Here is a 19,225-nt window from a genome sequence, read left to right as displayed (position 1 = left end):
CCCGGCCCCGGCGGGAGCCTGGAGCGGGCGGCGGCACGGGCGGGACGCTCCGGGGCCGGTGAGTGCGCGGCGGGGCCGGGCCGGGCCGCGGGGCTGTCCCCGCACAGGGACGCGGTTCTTCACAAACCTTTCCCGAGGGCTGCCCCGCCTCGCCCCTGCCAGGCTGCCCCACACGGCAATTGAGGGGCTCCCTCAGGATGCTCCCATTGCCCCCCACAGGGTCACCCCCATCCACAGGGACCCGGGGTGCTCCCATTGACCCCCATAGGGTCACCCCCATCCACAGGGACCCGGGATGCTCCCACTGACCCCCACAGGCCACCCCCATCCATAGGGATTCGGGATGCTCCCATTTGACCCCCACAGGCTCACCCCCAGCTCTAGGAATCCAGGATGTCCCCAGTTTTCTCCAAAGCTGGCCAAACACCCTCCTCGAAGGGAGGCTCGTTCCCCTGTGAGGATGGGGTGGCTCTGCTGGGGTCCCCATGCTGCTGCTGTGGTTGCTGATATTCCCTATCCCACGGTACAGGTGGAGGCAGCAGCGTGGCTCATTTTTTAAAACCAATTCAGTAAAAAATGTGTTTGATTTCTGTCAAGCAATGCATTTGCGGGGACGGGAGGATAAGGGGATCCTCCGGCATGAAACTCGGGCTGCTGGAGGTGAAACTTGGTGTGGATCAGTTGTTGTAGGATCCCTGAGTTTTTGGGGCTTTGTGGTGGAGCAGGTGCTGGATAAACGTGTGTTGGGATACAGACAGCAAAACCTTGGATGAACATCCTGTCTGAGTGCTGTTCTCATCCAGGATACAGAAAAATCTGCTCTTTCTTGCAGTGGGGAAGAGGCAGGAGAACCCAGTGAGACCCAGGACAGAGCTTCCACCTTCCCTGCAGCCTCCCTTGGCCTCTGGCAGCTGCCTGTGAGCTAATGTGCAGGTAGGGATGAACATTAACTAACTGCTGGCTGGAAACAGTAACCATCAGAATTAAAAACTCAGAATTCACACCTTAGCTTTTCCTAGTATCTTGCTTTGCAGCTTCCAGAGTTCTCCCACTGTCAGAGAAAAATCACATTCCTGATGGACTGAAACGATTGGGGCACTTGGTCTGATTGAAAGAGTAAATTGCCAAATTATCACAGCCCCTCAGCTGTGAGATTGGTCATTCCTCACATCTTTGGAACATGCAAACTCATGGATAGAACAGCAGGAGATTAACTGGCTATTACTAATTGCTAATCACAAAGGCTGTCAGGGTAAAATTAGAAAGGGAATTTTGTAGAAACCCAACCCCTTTTGCTCAGTGCTTCCAGGATTTGTTTTTCACTGCCAGAGCCTTCAAGCATTTTTTTGCTGGAAAAAGAAGGTGTGGAGGTTTTATCCTGATTTTGATTAGCAAAATGCTGCAGCCACGGAAGATGGGGATGCCAGCAGACTAAATCCAATTAGCGTGCCTCGAGCTAAGCAGCAGCCAGTTATTGCCTGTGACAATTCACTGTCACTGAGTCTGGTTTCTGCTCTGTCTGTGACCTGTGAGGACAGGAAGGAGAGATGCTGCTCCTCACCTGGATGGATGCTGGTACAGGGTCTGGCTGTGCTGACCCCTCTTGAAAGGGACGGGGCAGCCTGGCCCCAGACTGGCCAGCAAGTGTTTGCTGAATGCATCTGGGTTATCCACACGGCCCTGCCTTGTTGGAATTGGCGTTTGGACATGGAAACTCTTCCCAAAGTGTTCCTCAGCTCGTGGAAAGGTCACTTCAAGGATTGCCAGGCTGTCTCAGCTGAGCGGGGGCTGCCTGTGCCTGCACTTGGTCCCAACAGTTGCTGTACGAGCTCCAGTCTGAAGGTGTTTGCCTTCACCAATCCAAAAACTGGGATCTCCAGGATATATGGAAGTCCAGACCAGATCCAGGAGTAAGAGGAGGTGTAAAGAATGACAGGCATCAGCTCCATCTCTGTTGTGGCCTCACCAACCTTGGGTATTTTTAAGCTCAGTGTGAGGTCCCAGTGACCTCACCCTGCTGCTGGCTCTGCTCTAAGCTAAAGGCTCCACTCAGGACCTCTGGATGTCCCCTCCCCGAGGTTTTCTTCTTACTCTGAATGGAGTTAGGATGTGGATTACATGTCACCAGCACCTTATCCTGTTTGTGTAACAAACAGAAACTCCTCTGGATCCCTGGTGATGCCGTGTCCCCTCACCCACAGGTCGTGTCCCCACAGTGCTGATGTGACACCCACCACTGCCTGCTCGTTGCCAGGGCTATGGGGAAACTGCAGAGTAAAATCAGCTTCCACACCACCAAATACAGGTAAAGCAACGCTGGGAGATCAGTTCTTGTTAATAAACCAGGTGTGAGAGAGAAGAGAGAACGTATATGAGCAGAGAATATAGCAAGCACAAGAGTTTAGTTTCATTATTGCATGTTTGAATCAGGTTTTTATTCCTAACCCTCACTTCTAAAGTCTGCTCAGCTTCTCTGGGGGATTGAAATCCCAAATGTCACTCACAGGAGTGGCCAAGCACATAACCATGGCCAGTGGTTGTGCTCTGTGATGGCTGAGGCAGAGACCTGAAGGGGAACAGCTCCGGGAGTGGCTCTTTGGCCCAAATATCCAAACTGCTTTGTTGTGTCTGCTCCATCTCACTCACAGCCTCTCTCTGGCTTTCTAAGACAGATGTTGTCAAGTCAGAAGATGCCAGAGGTGCCATCTCCCAGCCCCTGGTGCCAGGGAACGGCACCCTGACCTCGCCTCCCAGCCCCCTGCAGCCCCCGGTGCTGTCCCTGTTCTCTGCAGGGCCGATGGCTCCGTGGGACAGACGGGACCCGCTGGTGCCCCCCAGCAGCACAGCCCTGCTCACACGGACGCTGTCACCTCTGTGGCTGCTCTCAGACCAGACCTGTGTGTGTCAGGAGGAAGGGATAAGGTGAGGTATCCCCTGGGGCAGGAAAATGTATCAATGGGTCAAAAATAAGGGTGAAATGTGAGCTTTGAACATTTCCGTGGATGGTGACTGTGTCGGTCCCTGAATTTAGACTGGAAAAATGAGCTTAGAGAGAGGGCACGCACTGAAGCACATGGAATCAAATTTTATAACCTCTCCAGAGCTCATATCACATCAAATGCTCCCACCCAGGCTTGGGGTCGCTGGACTGACTCTTACATCACTTGGCTTTAAGGACAGCTCTAGGCACTGAAAACCAGAGGAACCGGTTCCCTGTCCTGTGGACTGAACCTTGGTATGATGTAACCAAGGATGTGAAAAATCCTCCCTACCCTGCTCTCGTGCTGACCCCTGTCCCTGTCCCTGCAGAGCGTGGCCGTGTCCAGCTGGAGGTCTGGGGCTGCCCTGCGCCGCTTCATCGGCCACGAGCGCGAGGTCACCAAGGTGAGAGCGCCGGGGTCTCCCTCAGGAGCTGGGGAGCCAGGACTGGTTTGTCATCCACGCAGAAGGTGGGATCAGGCTATTCCTGGTATCCAGCTGGGGGCAGTTGGACTTGATGACCTTAAAGATCTTTTCCAACCTTCACGATTCATGATTCTGTGATCAGAACACATCAGGTTTTTTCCCAAGGTCCCAACAGATCCTTTGGGAAGCAGCATGGAGTGGTGCATCCAGACTAAACAGGGCTGCAGGAGGTCTGGATGTGAGCTTGTCTTCCCCTCCAAGACACTGTGTAGCAAAAGCTCAGGACGAATTATGAGGCCAAGTTTTTGACGCAGAGATGCCATTTACTTTTCTTCAGGTCTCATTCTGCTAGACTTGACATTATTCCACAAATCAGCCATACCTGGCTGATACATTCTGGGAATACCCATACCATGTGCCATAGCTGGACTATTCTGGGAATAGCAGGACTTTAATTTCCTTTCTGGGACTGGAATGACAAAGCCAGGCAGGCTCCTGGGAGAGCGGACGTGCAGGGGGGCTGTAGCTGTGCGTGGTGTGGCCAGTGCACCTCCACTGGGGACAGCCCCAGTGGGTCCCCTGGGCTCTGGGTACTGCAGGGACAAAGGGAGCTTTGTTCACCCCAGTGCTCAAAGCAACTCTGCACTGGGTTCATTTGGGCTTGTAGGGAAGCTTTTCCTGTAAAATGAATGGTTTCTAAGAACGAGACCTCAGAGCACCCATCCACCATCGAGCCCCCTGGCTCTGAGGGAACAAGGAACAGAGGTGGAAGGCCAGGCTTTCCCCAGACACATTCTTGCATGTCTTGGGCTGTGGCAGGACAGCAGCAGAGTTGTGCTCTCCCTGTGAGCTGGGTGGAGGATGAGCACCTTCTCCTTCTGGTCCTTGGCAGGTCACCTCAGCCCTTGACTCCAACAGAGTCTTCAGCGCATCCCGGGACAAGACAGTGATGATGTGGGAGCTTCACGGGGCTTCGGAGCCAAGCCAGCACTTCCCAGGACATGACCTGGTTGTTACTGGACTGGCTGTGAGCCCAGGTGAGAGACAACACACTCCCAGTCCCCAGGGACTGAGTGACAACGTTTCCTGCTTTGTTTCTGATGTTGATTTGTGGTTGCAGACGCCTCCCAGCTGTGCACAGGCTCTCGGGACAACACCGTGTGCAAGTGGGACACCGAGACCGGGGAGTGTCTGGGCAGAGCTGCAATCTCCAGGAATCTGGTAGGATCTGCTGGTTCCTCAAATCCCATCCCAATACCTCCCCACCTGAATCACCCCCAGTAACCCCACTGGGTCTGCACCTGGCAGGGCAGCAGAAAATGTCTTGATCCAACATTTCCAGCTCCCAACACAGGGAGGGAGAGGATGGGAGCTCAGTGGTTCCATCCTCAGGCAGACACAGCCTGGGCTGTGCACAGAGGTGGCTCCTGCTCATCCTTCCCTCTCCACAGGTCACACACCTGTGCTGGGTTCCTGGGGAGCCTTATGTCATCCAGACCTCAGAGGATAAAACCACCAGGTAAATTCTCCCTGTGGCCAGAGAGAAGGGAGGTTGCAGCCTGAGGCACGTGAGGCTGTTGTTTGGTTGGTTGTCATGACCCCTGCTGGTGTAGCTACAAGCCACCTGCCAGCTCACCTGGGCCTTGGAGTGCAGTCTCCAGCCAGGGACGGGCTGGGAGCAGCCCTGGGTGAAAAGGAGAATTTGTGAAAAAGAAAGCTGGAGAGTGATCCAGCATGGATAAATGCAGGGATGCAGGCAGCGTTTGGGAGCAGCCAGAGCGCATGGGCACAGCTGGGGTGTGTGGCAGGCACAGAGGGAAACCATCGTGGTGATGAGGTCTCAGGGCGTCCTTGGCCTCTGCTGTTCCCTGCAGGGTGTGGGACAGCCGGGAGCTGCAGGTGGCACACACGTTCCCAGCCAAGCAGCACATCCAGACGTGCTGTGACGTGAGCCAGGACGGGCGGTACTGCCTCAGCAGCAGCAGCGGCTGCGCCGGCCACGGCGCCGAGGCCACCGTGAGTGCCAGGGCAGCGAGGGCTGGGCTCCTGCTCCCTTTCCCTCCCGTGTCCATGGCAGACAGGGGAGAGCAGCACATCGGTGCTCCAAGGGTCTGAGTGCTCCCACGGCCTTGGCCTTATGCTTGGTGCCTTCCTGCCTGTCCCTTTGGGAAGTTCTGCTCAGAGATTATCAGCAGTTATTGTGCCTGATTAAAGCACTGGGATCTGCCCCATCCCTGGAAGTGTCCAAGGCCAGGTTGGATGGGGGCTTGGAGCAACCTGATCTAGTGAGTGGCATCCATGCCCATGGTAGGGAGTTGAAACGAGATGGTCTTTAAGGTCCCTTCCACCCCAAACCAGTCTGGAATTTCATTTCAGCAAAACACACAGGGAAAAAACAATGGAGGACTTTGAGGAGCACAAGGTTCTTGCAGAAAGCCTGTGAGGGACCCCTTGCTCCAGGTGTTTCCAAACCAGGGATTCAGTCCTGCAGGTTCTCAGCCCTTTGTGTGGGGCTCAAGAGGATGAAACTATCCATCCCAGGGAGGGCAGGGCTGAGGATGGGAGCAGGCTGGACACTTCTTATCTGCCTGCATAGTCTTAGCTTGTTGGCTCTAATGGGTGTGGGCATGTGCTCAGTCACCACTGGTGAAAATCCTTCAGATTTTGATGTTCTCCAGGCCTGTGAGCACGAGCAGGAGCAAGGGCAGTAGCCAGGGTACTCTGAGGATCAGCAAGGAGCTCTTTATCCCAACCCACCTTCCTGTCCTGGTAAAACAGTCCCATGCTGGCAGAGCTGGGCTCTAACAGTGCCTGTTTCCTGCAGCTCTGGGACCTGAGGCAGACCAGGGGCCGAGTGTGTGAGTACAAAGGGCATTTTCAGACCACCACCTCGTGTGTTTTCCTGCCCCGGGGCCCAGCGCTCGCCCCCAGCATTGCCACATCCTCCAGCGACAGCACAGTGAAGGTCTGGGACCAAGACACTGCAGGTAGGGGAGGCTCCTGCCCACTCCGTGTTCCTTTCTCTTGGATAACAAATCCACTTCCCACAGTTCTGTCTCCTGGTGGTGATGGGCAGGGTGACTGCTGCAATCTCTGGAGTTTACTCCAACCCAGCTGCAGGGTGGGGTGGAGAAATGCCCCAGAGCATGAAGGAGTTGCATGTCAGAGGCGACAGGGGACCTCCCTCAGCTAAAAGGAAGAGCAGCTTTTAAAGATACATCCAAGTTAAGCCATGAAAGGACAAATGACAAAAAGAAAAAAGATCAGGGGAACTCCAGAGATTTCTGCAGGTGGAAGTTGTAAGGAACAGAATTTGTGTTGGAGGACAGAGGGCTGGTCAGCCAACACCCTCATTTTCATTGTCCTCTTGAAGGGGAATCGTGGGCATTTTGGGATTAAACCTGGTGGTGAGGGTGAGTCCTTTTCTGAGCTGGACACCAAGGTGTTTGTTTACCTGCCAAGCCCTGCCATGGCAGCAGGTTCTTAGGAACCCTTGTGCTGCAGGCAGAGACCTCCTGGGAAGCTGTTCAGGTTCACAGCATTAGACACTCCCTGGAGCTAAGCCCCTCTCCAAGGGAACTTATTTAAGATGGGATGAAAATAGAAACCTGAGGCTCTCCTGCAGAGAAGGACCTTCTGTTCTCTTACCTGTTCCTTTGCCTGGTGCCTGTGGGGCTGGCAGCAGCTTTGATCCTCTTGCCTTCCCAGCTGGGTGAGCCATAATCCAGCTGCTCTGGGAAGGGTGCAGGGCACCAGGAGGGGCAGCTGCCTGTGGGGCCACACCAAGTGCAGCTCTGTTTGCAGCTCAGGCTGATGTCTCACAAACTGGCTCAGGGGGTTTAATAACAAACACAAACAGAAAGGCTCATGTGACACTGGATATTGTAAATCTTATTTCTCTTTTGGAGATTCATCAAAACTGCATGGTGAGCATAGCACAGCCCTTAGGAAAACTTAATTTTGGGAGAGAAAGGTGTGTTGGGAATGGCTCCAGGCACACCCTGCAGCTCTGCAGTGGGGGCTGTAAGTCCAGCCAGCCCTGCTTCCTCTCCCAGGAAGGGGCAGAGCCTGACCCCAGTCTGGATCCCTGTCAGCCACTGCCTGCCTGGGCAATGCACAGGGTTGAGGGCCTCTTCTCCAGGGGGCACATCCCAATTGGATGTGTGGATCCAGGACAGTGAGGGCAGCAGCTCACCTCAGGTGAAGAGAGCCTGGAGGTGGGAGATTGGTGTGGCCCTGCCTTATCTCAGCAAACCCAGCGTCTCTCCCTTGTCCCTTCCCTTGCAGCCTGCCTGGCCACGCTGCGCCTCGAGGGCTCGGGCCCACTGGCCTCGCTGGCCGCCTGCGACAGCTCCACCCTGCTCTGTGCCAGCTCCAACTCCGGCATCCACGTGCTCCGCGTCAGCGGCGGCGCAGAGCCGGCCCTGGAGGAGGTGGCAGCGTTCTGAGCACTGGAACCTCCTGTCCGAGACTGTCCCAGGAGGGGACGTGACCCCCAAGAGCTCCCCGACCATGGGCAGCAGGGACTCCGTGCCTGTGGAGTGGGGATGTGTGAGCAGGAGCTGGGGGAGTTGCTGGTTGGTTTGGGGGTGGCAGGGAGGCACCAGGGCTGTCCAGAAGAGCCAAACCCTGGGAGCCTTCAGGCCAAGCTCTTGCTCCTGACTGAGCCTCCTGCATTTTCCTTACAAAGCCTCCTTGCAGAGCCAGAGGCAGGGGATGGCCAGAGGGAGGAGATGAGATGCCAGGACCAAGGAACCTGAGCATCAGGCTGAGCACACACAGCCAGACCTGGGCTTGGACCAGAGACTGCATTAAATAATTCTGTTAGTTGCTGGCCTCTCAGTATTTTCCCTGGAAGGAACTGTGCTCACATTCCCAAGGAAGAGACAGCTGCTCTCCAGCTGACAACAGGGAGGTGAATCCACCTTCTCTTTATTCCTGAAGGTTTTCATCCAATCACAAGAAGTCCAGGACCGTCCAGTCCAACCCCTGGCCCTGCACAGACCCCCCAACAGCCCCACCCTGGGCATCCCTGGCAGCGCTGTCCAAACGCTCCTGGAGCTCTGGCAGCCTCGGGGCCGTGCCCATTCCTTGGGGAGCCTGGGCAGTGCCCAGCACCCTCTGGGGGAAGAACCTTTCCCTGCTCTCAGCCTGGGCCTGCCCTGGCCCAGCTCCAGCCGCTCCCTGGGTGCTGTCCCTGTCCCAGGGAGCAGAGATCTGAGCTGTCCCTCAGGAGGGGTTGTAGCCCCTGATAAGTCTCCCTCCCCTCAGCCTCCCCTTCCCAGTGACCTCACCCCCTCAGCTGTTCCTTACACCAGCAGAAATCAAACTGAGCATTGTGGAATTCCTGTAATTTCTCCATTCCTTGTCAGACCCAGAACTCAGGATACACATTCAAAACATGTTTAGATTTTCCAGGGCACAACCTCAATTTAAAGAACAAACAAGTACAAAAGCTCTCCCCAGGAGACAAGACAATCCTACACTGAATGACCTCACACAACAAACCCTGAACAGGAGATGCTGACATGGATTTGCAACACCCGTCCAGGGGACAGCTCAAGGAGTAGGACACAAGGTGGTACCTGGAAGATTCCCTGGCCTTGGACATCTACTGTAAATGAATCCAGGGGGATGCAGATCTCCATCCAGAGACACCCATGCGCAGGCAGGGGCAGGAGGGCACCACTGCCTCTCCCTCTGAGCTCGTTCTCTAAATGCAAATCAAGTTTGAAGTCACACTCCTACCAAAAAGGAAGGTGACAGAGTGACAGAGTGACAGTGACAGAGGCTGACCCACACACCAAACCTGAGGTGCTCTCTGGTTACTGCAAATGTCTGAAGGACACCTGGGAGCCAAACTTGCAAGGGAGGATGGAAGTACATGGATCAAAATCACAGCAGAAAGTGGTACCTGCAGTACAAAAACAGTCCAAAAACTGGGAAAACCCCCAAGACTTGACTCCAACCAAGCCCTGGCCAACACGGGTGCTTCAAACACACCCAAACTCCAGAGCAGCCATGACTGCAGCTGCTGTAACACGTTGGAATTGTTGATTCCTATTTTTTTCTTTAATATAAAAAAGCAACCGGAAGTCATTAACGTCCCCATCCCAGTCCAAAACCAGCCCCTCTGAGCTACTCGGCTGTCCAGAGCTTGAAGGTTCTGTCGTAGGAGCAGGTGGCAATGAGCTGCCCATCCAGGGAGATGTCCAGGCCCATCACCTTCCCCTCGTGCCCCGCCAGCGTCTTCAGCGGGGACCAGCCAGGGTGGGTCCAGATCTTGGCCGTGTTGTCGTAGGCGCCTGTGAGCAGGAAATTCCCGTGGTTGGCTGCACAGGAGGAGAAAAGGGGAGAAGTGAGACTTGCAAATAAAAACAGGACATCTCTGCTCACCAGCACAGGCCTTCCCGAGCTGCAGGTGTGGGTTTGAGCTGCTGGAGGGGCAGGGAGCAGCAGGGACTCACGTTCGAACCTGACGCCGGTGACCAGGTTCTGGTGGGCAGGGATGGTGTAGATGCACTTCCTCTGCCGCAGGTCCCACACCTTGCAGGTGTTGTCCCCACTGCCCGTGGCCACGTGGTACCTGCCAGGGAGGGGAGAGCAGTGTTTAGGGACTGGGGTTTGCACCCAGAGCTCCCACATCAACGCCAGCTCCCTCCTTACCCATTTGGGGAGAAGTTGATCCCATAGATCTCCTTCAGATGCCCTTCCAGGAACATGATACAGCGTCCCGTGCGCAGATCCCACACCCGGCCAAAGGCATCCAGGCCTCTGGAATCACAGGATCACACACTGGGTTGGGCTGGGAGGGACCTTACAAATCATTCAGTCCATAGGCAGGGACACCTCCCACTATCCCAGGTGGCTCCAAGCCCCAATGTCCAGCCTGGCCTTGGGCACTGCCAGGGATCCAGGGGCAGCCCCAGCTGCTCTGGGCACCCTGTGCCAGGGCCTGCCCACCCTCCCAGGGAACAATTCCTTCCCAATATCCCATCCATCCCTGCCCTCTGGCACTGGGAGGCCATTCCCCCAGCAGAAATCTCTGGTCACAGCAAGTCCTTGGTAACGTTTCCCCCCACCCTGAGCCGAGGGCAGCTCACCCCGTGCCGGCGAGGGAGCCGTCGGTGTGGAAGGCGATGTCGTAGACCCCCTTGCTGTGCCCCTCCTGGTGCAGGATCTCCTCCTGGGCCTCCAGGTCCCACAGGCGCCACGAGTGATCGTAGCTGCAAGAACAAAGCACGTGTTGAACCACGGAGTCATTCAGGTTGGAAAAGCCCTCCGAGACACTGAATCCAAGTGTTAACCCAGCACCACTAACCATGTCCTCAGTGCAATCTGGATGTTTTTTGAACACTTCCAGGATGGTGACTCCACCCCTGGGCAGCCTGTTCCAGTGCCTGACCACCCTTTCTGTGAAGACATTTTTTCCCAATATCCAACCTAAACCCTCCCTGGTGTAACTTGAGGCCGTTTCCCCTGGTCTCCATGTAACTCCAGGGAGAGTAACAGGGTATTTCACCAACTCTGGGGGTATTTTACTGCCAGCTGGAGCCCAACAGTGTCTCACACAGGAACAGGGAAAGGAATCCCAGTGACCTGCTGTCACTGACACTGCAACAGCTCAGCTGTGGTCACGAATGGCCAAGCCCTGCCCTGATGTGGACAAGCCCTGGCACCACAGGGCCACCAGCTGGGCAGCCCATGGTCACTTCTGAAAGCCACTCCCGAGGTGTCCATACCAGGTGGTGCCCAGGAACCTCCCGGACGGGTGCCACATCACACGGGCCACTCTCATGCTGTGTCCCTCGATGTCTGCCACAGGCTCGTCACTGAAACACACAACAAACCATTGGGCACTGGCCACAGGGGGCTGCCTCAAGCCAGGCCTTTGCCCACACATTGTGATGGCAGCAAAAGCTCTGCTGATGAAATCAAACCAGACAGGAACATCAGAGCTGTAGCTACTGGCTCTGAATTCTGCCTTTGGGTCACACTCCTAAAGCTCGGAGTGAAACCCTTTCTCCACACTCCTGTTGGTTGTAAAGCTCTTCTGGGATGATGATGATGAATAATAATGAAAAATAACAAGGCCCTTGTTATGAGCACTTTTGGAAGTACAGAAACAAACCGGAGACCACCTGTACTGCAGGGAGTTCTTCTGAGAACAGAGAACATCCTGAACTGCAGCAAATCCTGCTGTTCTGAAGGACGCAGGATGGAGGGAATACTTATTCTCCCAGCATGACAGGCAGCAGGTCAGGAGCCTTCATACACGACCTGAACAGCAGTGAAGTTTCTTTCCAACAGGTTAATTAAGAGATGTGGTCACATGAGCCTAACAACCCCCCTGTCGCTTTGCACAGGGGCCCTCTTGCTGTTAGAAACTCTGATTTTCAGCCAGGGATAAACAGCTGGGGCTCTGGGAGCTGCCTGCCCTGCCCAGGAGCACTGCAGGCTCCACTTCTCAATCAGGTGATGCTGGGGCTCAGTACCTGAACCAGTCTCCTCTTCCCAGGCCTGAGAGAGGTGCTGCCCATCTGCCACAGCTACTCTGTGCAGTGACAGCTGCTTGTCTGCAGCACAGGCAGAAGTTTCTCTGCCTGGTTGTGTATTTGGTCAGTCCCTCTCCAAATCCTGGTGCTTCCCAACCACTCAAATTCATTTCTTAATATCCAAGAGGGGCAATTTTCTCCTAAGTGAGATGTTAGAATGAAACAGTCCCCAAACCTTCCATCCATCACCCCCAGCAGTTCAGCAGTGCCCAGCAGCAATTCTGCCTCAATCCCTTTCAGACAATCTCCCTCGACTCCCTAATCAGGGAGATCTCTCTCCCTGCTGAAGAGGCTGGCACGTACTGAGGCCAGGGATTGCACTGGGGTAACCACAGCAAAAGTTCATATTGGCAGGAGGATGGTAAATGTCTGGAGGAACATGGAATAAACCCCAGAACAGCAATGCTGCAGCTGTGCACATCTGGAACAGTTCTGACCTTTCCAGGTTCCAGAGTTTGACGGAGCCGTCGGCCGCGCACGAGGCCAGGCTGACGTCCTTCTTGTCCAGGGACACCGTGGCCTTGGGGTGGAACACGACTGCCCCCACATTGGTGCTGTGCCCTGAAGGGGAAGGAAAACCAAAATTCAGAATCTGCCACGGGATCTTGGGCAGTTCCTCAGAAAAGCAGCATTTCCTTGGTACTGCTGAGTGAGGTGAGTGGACACCTTCACTGTGCCCTCAGTGCTGGGTGACACTGCCCTGTAACCCACAGGCAAACTGCACTTCCAGGAGCACCCAACACAGAGCATCCAACACCAAGGTTTGGAACTCTCAAAGTGCAGACAAAACTCAACATATAAATCAAAGAGATTTGTCCTCCCATCTGTATATAGTCCAAGTTGTGACCACTGCTCAAAGAACCTCAGTGTTGTCAAGTGACCTGCCCAAAACTGCTGCTGTTTGTAACTCAAGTACTTAAACCAAGTTTGGAAACGAAACAAAACCGTTCAGAAATAGAAACAGCAAACTGGGAGCTGAGGTCAGAGCTAAAGGCCAGGTCTCCCTCATTATCTGACACATTCCCATGCTCTCAAGCCAAGGGATGCTCTCAGCAAGAGAAAAATCTGCCCAAACACAACGTTTTGAGTCACAAAGTAATTCAGATGTGGGAGCTCAGCACAGAGAGGAACAAAAGAACCAAAAGCCTCAGTGAGAGCCGCTCGCTACCTCGTAAGGTGTGAACCAGATTGCAGTCGGGCACGGACCAGAGCTTGCACAGCCCACTCCTGTGGAAGACAAGGAATGGATGTCAGCGGAGAAGGAACATCAAGGAACACATCAAACAGAGCTGCAAAGCCACCCTGAGATTCTGCACTGGCTAAAACACCAACACATTTGGGGCAACCAGCTCAGATCAATGAATCTCTGCTCAGCTCTAAAATGAAGTGATGAGAGCTCAGGGTAGGAAGAAGCACAATTCCCAAGCCTCCAGTAACATCCCTGTCTTTCCCTGGTGTGCTCTCCCAGCCCCCAAAGCAGGTGCTGCCAAGGCTGTCTCACCAGCAGGCTGTGGCCAGGAGTTTGGAGTTGGGGCTGAAGTGGCAGTAGGACAGCGGGCGATCGTCCCCGATCTGACTGCAGAAGTTATTCAAGGACTGCAAAAAAACCAAAGAAAACCATCAATAAATGACTAAAGTACAACCAGCCCAGAGCTAGTCCCAGCCAAAGCCTGAGGTGAGGGAGGCAAATGTGCACAGGAGGCGGCAGAGGCCTTTGGAAAGTCACTTTCAATGGGAGGAGTTGCCTCAGAGCCACTCCAGGGCCAGCCTGGCCCAGGTGGCCCAGCACAGCCTCGGGTGACAGCTCAGCCCCCCAGGGCCACCCATGGTATGGGGCCCCCCAGCCCCAGAGCTCTGCAGCTGCAGCTCTGACACAGAACTGGCTGGAGTTGGGCATCTTTCCACAACTCATCCAAAGAATCCAACCAGACAGACAGGGCAGAGGGGAAAAGCAAATCCTCTGGCAGCTGCTGCCTCTGGTGTAAACAGGATTAGGGGGGCAGCACACGGTGTGCCTGAGCCTCTCTGTTTGGTTAAGCTGGGAATCTGGCTTAGCATGCTCGGAAAGGGCATCTCAGAGTCATCCCAAACACATTCTGCACCCAGAGTTGGGTATTTCCCTTGGATTCCCTGGCTTCCCAGCCAGCCAAACCCGTGCCAAAGCCAGGAATGCATTCCTTTAGCTTCATAGGAGAGTGCCAAGGCAAGGCAGGGATGCCTCTGCCTCCTGCCACCCACAAGAACGAAATACATCTCCCTGGGTCACTCTGAAGGAATCAGAGCATGCTTTAGAGACACAAGGAAACAGGAAAAGCAGAGGTTCCCAAGATTGCAGAGACTGATGTGCATCTGGACAGCACCTCACGCAGCTGAATTCCTGCTGAGCTCTTTGGAGGATCAGCCAAACCTTGTGAACACAGCAGTGGAGCAGCTGCCAAACCTACCCGCAGGGATTTGTGCAGCTCCTGCCTCTGGGATGTCCTGGTGGCCTCGGGAATCTCCTTGAGCAGCCGGGCCTCCTCCAGCCGCTTCGCTGCCCTGGGGAGAGCAAAGGTGGAGTGACAACTGCCAGCATTCCCCCTTCCTGCTGCTGGCAACAGGCCTTTCCCTGCTCTTCCCCCAAACTGGGCTAATGCTGGATCAGCCCCTGAGAGCTCTGGGCTCACTGGACTTGCCTCCCCACTCCTTGGATTTCCTGAGCTACCCCCAGAGGGATCAGCACTTGGATTTGACACATGGCTGCATCTCCCTCCTCCTCTGTGCTGTTTTCTCTCACCTGGGGAGTGAGTAGTTGGCCAGCCACAGCCTGGCTGTTTTCAGACTGCGTGGGCCCTCATGGTACCAGGTTTGCTGATACTGTAAAAAAAGGAATAAAACTGATGGAAAAGCTCTGGTGCTGCTGCCCCTGCATTCATTCCCCTCAGCTGCCTCCTCCCAGCACCTGCCTCCAAACCCTGCTGTGCTCTGGCCTCTTTTTAAGGGCCTTCTGCACAACTGTAAGCCCCAGGAAAAGGGATTAAGAGAGATAAACCAAACTCTCTGCCCTACAGATCCGATCCTGACGTGCTGCCACTTCACTCAGTGTTCCAGCTGAGCCCTGACTCATCTGCATTCACTGACATGTAACTCCCTCCTTGTTTACACATCACCCAGTAAACAGAAAGCCCAGAGCTGCAGAAATTATTTCTTACAGCACAATTCAAAAATAATAAGGAAAAAATAGACTCGGAAGAGAGACAGCAGCAGAAAGAGTAATCAAAGGCAGAAACAGATGCAGCAGCAGGAACATATATTTTCTTCCCAAGCATGAACAAAAGTAAGGGACTTGCTATAATGAATAAGAGCCCACACACCTGCTCTCCTGGTTTGCACACTGAGTGCAGCACAGAGCTCAGTCTGGGAGTAAAAAACCACACTCAGTGCTCCTCACTGAGGCCAAACATTGCCACAGGTTTGCTGAAATGGGCAACACAGAAAAAGCCTGAAGGGATGACACGAGAATCCACGGGCTGGCCAAAGCCAGGAGTCCTGGATATATCAGCCCTGGATATACCATCCCTCCCTGAGCACTGAGAGGGCAGCAGACACCCCTACCTCTTCTTTGGACTTTTTTGACCTGTCATCATCTTTCCTGGTCTTTTTTAACGCATCTGTGCCGACCACGGAGAGGATGTTCCTTAACCTGGAAAAAAGTCATGAAGCTGGATTTAGCCAGTGAATTCTCAGCTCACCTGACAAATACCAGTGTGACATCCCCTCTACCTTGGGGTTCTTAGAACAGAAATACAGACTGGTCTGGGCTGGGAGGGACCTTAAAGCCCATCCTGTTGCCATCCCCTGCCATGGGCAGGGACACCTCCCACTGTCCCAGGTTGCTCCAAGCCCCAATGTCCAGCCTGGCCTTGGGCACTGCCAGGGATCCAGGGGCAGCCCCAGCTGCTCTGGGCACCCTGTGCCAGGGCCTGCCCACCCTCCCAGGGAACAATTCCTTCCCAATCTCCCATCCAGCCCTGCCCTCTGGCAGTGGGAAGCCATTCCCTGTGTCCTGTCCCTCCATGCCTTGTCCCCAGTCCCTCTCCAGCTCTCCTGGAGCCCCTTTAGGCCCTGCAGGGGCTCTAAGGTCTCTCTGGAGCCTTCTCTTCCCCAGACTGAACACCCCCAGCTCTCCCAGCTGCCCTGTGGCACAGCACTGCTGACAGCAGCACTCGCTGCGCCCCAGCTCCCTGGAAAAGCTCAGGGATTTGCTAAGCGGCCATTCCCTGTTTGCAGACACCGCACCTCTCCCTGCGCTCCGCAGGCCCCTCTCCAAAGAGCGTGATGGGCTCCCCCAGGGCCCTCAGGCAGGCCTTGACCTCAGAGTCGTCGGTGGAGACGTTGATCTGCCGGGCGCGCTTGCGGCGCTCGAACTCCGCCAGCACTTCGGCCTGGCGCTCGCTCATGTGGTCCTCGAGGTCAAACACCTCCCCTGGACACAGACACAGCCCTGAGCACAGCACATCCACCACGGATCACACAACAGCTGGGGCTGGGAGGGACCTCTGGGGACCACCCAGTGCATCCCCCTGCCACGGCACGGCCACCCAGAGCAGGTGACACAGGAAGGTGTCCAGGTGGGTGTGGGATGTCTCAAGAGAGGGACACTCCACCCCCTCCCTGGGCAGCTGTTCCAGAGCCTCTCTGCCCCTGGATCCCTCCCAAGTGGGAAGATCCAAGGAGCTGCCCATCCCTGTCTGGTTTGAGGTGATGCCCAGTGAACAATGAGAGACATTTGGAAGTGTCCTGTCTCCAGGGAGGGATAACAAAGGGTGGTTCCACAGCCTCACCGCTGCTGATGTTGATGTTCCCAGCCTCCATGGCAGCCTTCATGCCTTCCTTGCCCAGCAGCCCCGACTCGCCCTTGGCCAGGCGCTCCCGCTCCTTCTCCTCCAGGCTCCCGTAGAAGATGGGCGCCCGCTTGGCTGGGGGTCCATCGCTCTCCTCTGCAGGCTTGGGCTTGGGGGGCTGCAGGGAGAGGCACAGTTTGGAGTGTTTGGGGACAGAGGAGCCAACAAACAGCCTGGGCATGCCACAGAGCTGAGCTGTGCACCATGCAAAGATCCTCTCAGAATCCCAGATAGGTTTGGGTTGGAAGGGACCTTAAAGCCCATCCCATTCCATCCCCTGCCATGGGCAGGGACACCTTCCACTGTCCCAGGTTGCTCCAAGCCCCGTCCAGCCTGGCCTTGGACACTTCCAGGGAGGGGGCAGCCACTGGACATTGAGGTTTTTGCCTGAAGGCCAAAGTGCAGAAGTAAAATGCCACATTAAATCGCTTAAATCAGGCTGTGCTGTGTTCCTATTATTTATTATCTACAGACTTATTTTTTGAAACAGCTTTAGAACATGAAGGTTTTCCTCCTCCTGCTGAGCGCCAGCACAGCCAGGAGCGATGCCACGCTCCAGCTCCCGGCGGCCTCCCAGGAAGCCCGGGGAAAGTGAACGGTGCCCGGCTCCCTCTCCCCGGAGGGCGTCACACGACCTTCCCGGGAAATCAATCAGGATTGTGCAAAAATGCAGGAAAACACGTGAGCGTTCCGGCTCCTTTAAATGGCTCCGGCGTCACCGGTGCATCGCAAACCCCACACAGCAACAGCAGGCGCGACCCCCGCGGCCTCTCCCGCTCCTGCGGGCCCGGAGGCGCCCCCACCACTCACCTCGGGGGGCCGGGCCCCGCCTCGCGCAGCCGGTGCCCGCGCGGTGGCCATGGCGGGAGCGGGACCGGGAACAAGACCAGGAACCGATAACAAGACTGGAGAACGTGAACGGGACGAGACTCGCCGCGCTCGGGCTCCGGCGCCTCACAGCCGCTTCCGGGTCGCGCAGGGCATGCCGGGAGGCGTGGCGGACGGGCTGTGGGAGGGTTGCGCAGGGCATGCCGGGAACTGCGTCGCCCTTTAAGGGATGAACGCGCAGGGCACGCCGGGAGGTGTGGCGGGAGGGAAGCGGTGTGCGCGGGGCGCGCCGGGAAATGCAGTGCCCCTGGGGGCGGGACGCGCGGAGCATGCCGGGAGGTGTGGCGGGGCGGGCGGGGCCCGCTGAGGGCGGGAGCGCTCGGGCCTGGCGCGGGTCGCGGTGTCCCCGGTCGCGATGCTCCGTCGGAAGCCGACGCGGCTGGAGCTGAAGCTGGACGACATCGAGGAGTTCGAGAGCGTCCGGAAGGAGCTGGAGGTGCGCGCAGGGCCGGGCGCGGGAGGCTCGGCCCGCGCCCGGCCCTGACCGGCGCGTTCGCCCGCAGAGCCGCAGGAAGCAGCGGGACGAGGCGGAGGCAGCGGCGGGCGGCGAGGAGGCGGCGGCGATCGGAGCGCTGGGCACGGAGCACAAGAGCCGCGAGCAGCTCATCAATGACCGCATCGGGTACAAGCCGCAGCCCAAGGCCGGCGGCCGCACCGCGCACTTCGGCACCTTCGAGTTCTGACGGGGCTGCCCCGGGACCCCGCCAGCCCCGGCCCCGCTCAGCCGGACGGGCCTCGCCGCTCCGCCTTTGAGCTGTTACAGTTTTGGTTTTTAAGCTTGGTTAACATGCCCGTGAACGCCCCTTGGCCGAGTGTTTTGGTTTAAATAAATACTTTTTTTTTTTTTTTTTTTTTTTAAGAAAAGAATAATAATCCCACGAGCTGCTATAAATGGCTGCAGTGACCAGGTGGGGATGGGAACACCTGGACCACCCGTCTCCTGCTCCTCTGAGCAGGGGGGTAAAACACTGCAGGAGGATCCTCTGGGATCGTGATTTTAAACCAGACAGTGGAGTGGGGCCACCTGAACCTCCAGCTCTACCCACTGGTGACCCCACTGAGAAGGTCCTGGAAGTGCCTGATGAGTGTTTTGGGATAAAGGTGCCACGGTTCTGGGTGCCTCTGTCCTTTCCTGAGGCAGCCAGGAAAGAATCCCCTATCTATTAATTCACCCATGTCCCAGAGCTGCTTTCCAGTCCATGTCACAGCTGGGATGTGGTTTGGGCCCTGGGAATGGCTGCAGACCTGGATGACGTACTGGGCACATGGATGTGGAATGATATCCTGTATTTTCTGAGCCACTTTTCCTTCATACTTCCTTGTTCCACCTCCATTCAGCTCTGCTCAGTGTCACCCCAGCTGCCCTGGTTTGTCATCCTTGGAATGGAGCTTCAGGGCTGTTTGCTGCTCAGATCAAAGCTCACCAAATAGTTCCCAATGGATAGTGTCACGTGAAAAGGCCAAGGGGGCACACTGATTTCTTCAGCAGGTCCC

The 19,225-nt window shown here is 55.9% G+C and overlaps 3 protein-coding genes across 4 annotated transcripts; 2 read left to right on the top strand and 1 right to left on the bottom strand.

Annotated features, from left to right (window-relative positions):
• Positions 1-8,235, top strand: WDR31 (WD repeat domain 31). 2 transcript variants are annotated; one of them, XM_048325800.1, is made up of 11 exons: positions 1-58; positions 833-933; positions 2,202-2,305; positions 2,793-2,922; positions 3,310-3,384; positions 4,298-4,442; positions 4,526-4,626; positions 4,857-4,924; positions 5,280-5,421; positions 6,230-6,392; positions 7,693-8,235. In XM_048325800.1, the coding sequence occupies exons 3-11, from the start codon at positions 2,259-2,261 to the stop codon at positions 7,851-7,853; spliced, it is 1,032 nt and encodes a 343-aa protein (XP_048181757.1). In that variant the 5' UTR covers positions 1-58; positions 833-933; positions 2,202-2,258; the 3' UTR covers positions 7,854-8,235. The 2 variants fall into 2 exon arrangements, with proteins under 2 accessions (XP_048181757.1, XP_048181758.1); XM_048325801.1 differs by having other exon boundaries at positions 2,157-2,305.
• Positions 8,236-9,455: 1,220 nt separating this feature from the next.
• Positions 9,456-17,831, bottom strand: PRPF4 (pre-mRNA processing factor 4). The gene is made up of 14 exons (XM_048325799.1): positions 17,654-17,831; positions 16,784-16,961; positions 16,239-16,425; positions 15,555-15,642; positions 14,737-14,816; positions 14,405-14,498; positions 13,462-13,556; positions 13,129-13,187; positions 12,398-12,521; positions 11,148-11,237; positions 10,509-10,631; positions 10,072-10,179; positions 9,873-9,991; positions 9,456-9,737 (listed from the first exon to the last, which is right to left on the bottom strand). Exons 1-14 carry the CDS (start codon positions 17,702-17,704, stop codon positions 9,544-9,546), a joined length of 1,590 nt encoding a protein of 529 aa, XP_048181756.1. The 5' UTR covers positions 17,705-17,831; the 3' UTR covers positions 9,456-9,543.
• A 185-nt stretch (positions 17,832-18,016) lies between these two features.
• Positions 18,017-18,584, top strand: CDC26 (cell division cycle 26). Its single transcript, XM_048325629.1, has 2 exons — positions 18,017-18,167; positions 18,235-18,584. Exons 1-2 carry the CDS (start codon positions 18,087-18,089, stop codon positions 18,412-18,414), a joined length of 261 nt encoding a protein of 86 aa, XP_048181586.1. The 5' UTR covers positions 18,017-18,086; the 3' UTR covers positions 18,415-18,584.
• Positions 18,585-19,225: the final 641 nt, after the last annotated feature.

Source organism: Corvus hawaiiensis, chromosome 21 (genome assembly GCF_020740725.1).
Source record: "Corvus hawaiiensis isolate bCorHaw1 chromosome 21, bCorHaw1.pri.cur, whole genome shotgun sequence".
Lineage (NCBI taxonomy): Eukaryota > Metazoa > Chordata > Aves > Passeriformes > Corvidae > Corvus > Corvus hawaiiensis.
Note: the sequence above shows the minus strand (reverse complement) of the source record. Positions and strands in the feature narration are given on the sequence as shown.

Excerpts from the sequence above, each read along its gene's own strand:
- WDR31 (XM_048325800.1), top strand. The coding sequence starts at position 2,259 with ATGGGGAAACTGCAGAGTAAAATCAGCTTCCACACCACCAAATACAG. Across the intron at positions 4,627-4,856 it reads CTGCAATCTCCAGGAATCTG|GTCACACACCTGTGCTGGGT; the intron begins GTAGGATCTGCT and ends CCCTCTCCACAG. Across the intron at positions 4,925-5,279 it reads TCAGAGGATAAAACCACCAG|GGTGTGGGACAGCCGGGAGC; the intron begins GTAAATTCTCCC and ends TGTTCCCTGCAG.
- PRPF4 (XM_048325799.1), bottom strand. The coding sequence starts at position 17,704 with ATGGCCACCGCGCGGGCACCGGCTGCGCGAGGCGGGGCCCGGCCCCCC. Across the intron at positions 16,962-17,653 it reads GCGGGGCCCGGCCCCCCGAG|CCCCCCAAGCCCAAGCCTGC; the intron begins GTGAGTGGTGGG and ends CTCTCCCTGCAG. Across the intron at positions 13,557-14,404 it reads AGCTGCACAAATCCCTGCGG|TCCTTGAATAACTTCTGCAG; the intron begins GTAGGTTTGGCA and ends GTTTTTTTGCAG.
- CDC26 (XM_048325629.1), top strand. The coding sequence starts at position 18,087 with ATGCTCCGTCGGAAGCCGACGCGGCTGGAGCTGAAGCTGGACGACATC. Across the intron at positions 18,168-18,234 it reads GCGTCCGGAAGGAGCTGGAG|AGCCGCAGGAAGCAGCGGGA; the intron begins GTGCGCGCAGGG and ends GTTCGCCCGCAG.